The sequence below is a fragment of the Monopterus albus genome, unplaced genomic scaffold (genome assembly GCF_001952655.1).
Source record: "Monopterus albus unplaced genomic scaffold, M_albus_1.0 scaffold173.1, whole genome shotgun sequence".
NCBI classification, from domain to species: Eukaryota; Metazoa; Chordata; class Actinopteri; order Synbranchiformes; family Synbranchidae; genus Monopterus; species Monopterus albus.
In genome coordinates this window covers 34535-36810 of record NW_018128053.1, presented here as the reverse complement: position 1 = coordinate 36810, position 2276 = coordinate 34535, and the positions used below count along the sequence as shown (strand labels likewise).

General features: G+C 43.1%; 1 protein-coding gene across 4 annotated transcripts in view; it reads left to right on the top strand.

The window, feature by feature from the left end:
• The window catches only part of fxr2 (FMR1 autosomal homolog 2), a 15447-nt gene that overhangs the window by 10243 nt on the left and 2928 nt on the right, over positions 1-2276 (top strand). For all 4 annotated transcript variants that reach the window (XM_020616286.1, XM_020616285.1, XM_020616284.1 and 1 more), the window contains exons 12-13: positions 1419-1638; positions 1779-1958. In XM_020616286.1, the coding sequence (XP_020471942.1) occupies positions 1419-1638; positions 1779-1958 (400 nt within the window). The remainder of the gene's footprint in view (positions 1-1418; positions 1639-1778; positions 1959-2276) is intronic.

Sequence of the window (2276 nt, the reverse complement as noted above, 5' to 3'; positions counted from 1 at the left end):
GAACCACCGGGAGCAATTTGGGGTTCAGTGTCTTGCTCAGGGACACTTAGGCATGCGGGGAGACCGGGAGTCGAACCACCAACTTGCTGGTTAGAAGACGACTGCCCTACCTCGTAAGCCACAGCCACAGGGGTGATAGAACAGGGGATCTCCAGCAAAATGATATTACCCCAGTTGTATATTGTGAAAACGACTCTTTAAAGTGTAACTGGTGCACATTATTATTTTCCCTTGTGAACAGCTGATTTTACCATTTTAGCAGACCTGAGATAAATCCTGACCAAATATGTCAGCCGCATATCAAAGGGGCTGACAACAATGTCGTATTTTTGTCTTTGTCCAAAACAATGAAAAAGTGTGACAGTTTATTTTTACACAATATTATTTCACATGTACTTTGTCATATAAGACACATCTAAAAATATTTGAGCAGTTTTCTAACACTCGCAGCCGATCCATCAGAAATCGGTAGGTATTTCAATAGAAGATGGTTCTGTTGAAAAGGTTATGTTCAGGATTTTTTGGTGGGAGTTAAATTTGGCCACAGTCTATCAGGTTGAAAGTCTGAGCTTGATGCTTTACTGCCACTTGGTGGTGGAGTGGCAGGTTCAGTAACAAGCCCACAGCACGTGGGTGTTTGGACCAGGGGTCTCCAAGCTTCTTACTCAGTAAGCTACTTTGACAAAATGCTAGTGGCTTATGTTTTATATTAGGATACTAGTTAATTTTACTCACAAAACCTTCAAACAGATCTCCAAACCATCTGAACAGGCTAATTGTTTTTGTAACCTGTTATCAAATATTAATTTCCAACACATTTTGTATCAAAAACATAATTGCATCACTCGTCACACAACCCCACTTGGAAAAATTAGAAAGAGGCCCTTCTTATAATACGCAGCACTTTAGGCGAGCCACTGGTAGGTTGCAAGTGACGTGTTGGAGACGTCTTGTTTAGGCCATGGCTCCATCCCATCTCAATACAGTAGAATTTGAGTGTGCTGTTTTCTAGTCTGAACAGCCATGTTAAGGTGAAACAGTTGCAATCAATCACAGTCTACCAAATGATATGTTAGAACCAAAATCTGATTTAAAAACATGCTGAACAGGCAAAGTCCACACAAAGACCCTGGTTTGAATCTGGAACCTTCGCACTGTGAAGCAACAGTGCTAACCCCTGCACCACCATCACTGCCCCTTTGTTTGTAGTTAAAGCTTAACTTGATATGGGTGGCATATGACTAGTTTTGATGGTAGTTATCTTTTAAGGAAAATTTTTATGCAATTTCTGAGAAATGTTCAACCACACTAAATGACTGCATGGAGGGAGCTGGTTTGTTGTAACATTTCAGAAGACCATGTGCTGAGAAACAGGCTATGAAGTGCATTCTGTCTTCAGCTGTTTGTCTGCTCTATAGGAAGTGGAGCAGCTACGCTTAGAGCGTCTGCAGATTGATGAGCAGCTCCGTCAGATCGGGGTTGGGTACCGCGCACCTGCCAGCCGAACCGGGGGACCTGGTGTTGACCGGGAGAAAGGCTACTTGACAGATGAGAGCACCAACTCCCTCCACACCTCTCGCACTTACGGTGGTCGTGGCAGAGGACGCAGGCCCTCCAACAGCCAGTACTCTGGCTATGGTGAGAAACAGCACTTTTGATTCACATTCACGGTTTGTGTTTTTTGAAAGTAATCCTAATAATAGAAGATTTTCTCTATATGAAAAGTAATGTTATGGGGCTTAGAATTGCTTTTTGTTATTTGTCTCTGCTTGATGCAGGCACAAACTCTGAACTGTCCAATGCTTCGGAGTCTGAGGATGTCATCGAGCGAGACCAGCGGCCCCGTGGCATAGGCGGTGAGGAGAGAGGCTCCCGACGGGGTGGCAGGGGCAGAGGCTCCACCTCAGGACGTGGCCGTGGAGGGGCAGGCTCTAAGCCCTCCAACTCCATCAGCTCAGGTAATTAAGGCGCAAATTCAGGTTACCAGCTGACAGATCAGTTAGTGGGAAATTATGTTCTGGTAAAAACAGTACTAAAAAACTCCCAGTATAAGTCATCTTTTAAGCCACAATACAGTGGGTACAGAAAGTATTCAGACCTCCTTAAATTTTTCACTCTGTTATATTGCAGCCATATGCTCAGATCATTTAAGTTCATTTTTTTCCTCATTAATGTACACACAGCACCCCATATTGACAGAAAAACACAGAATTTTTGACGTTTTTGCAGATTTATTAAGAAAGAAAAACTGAAATATCACATGGTCATAAGTATTC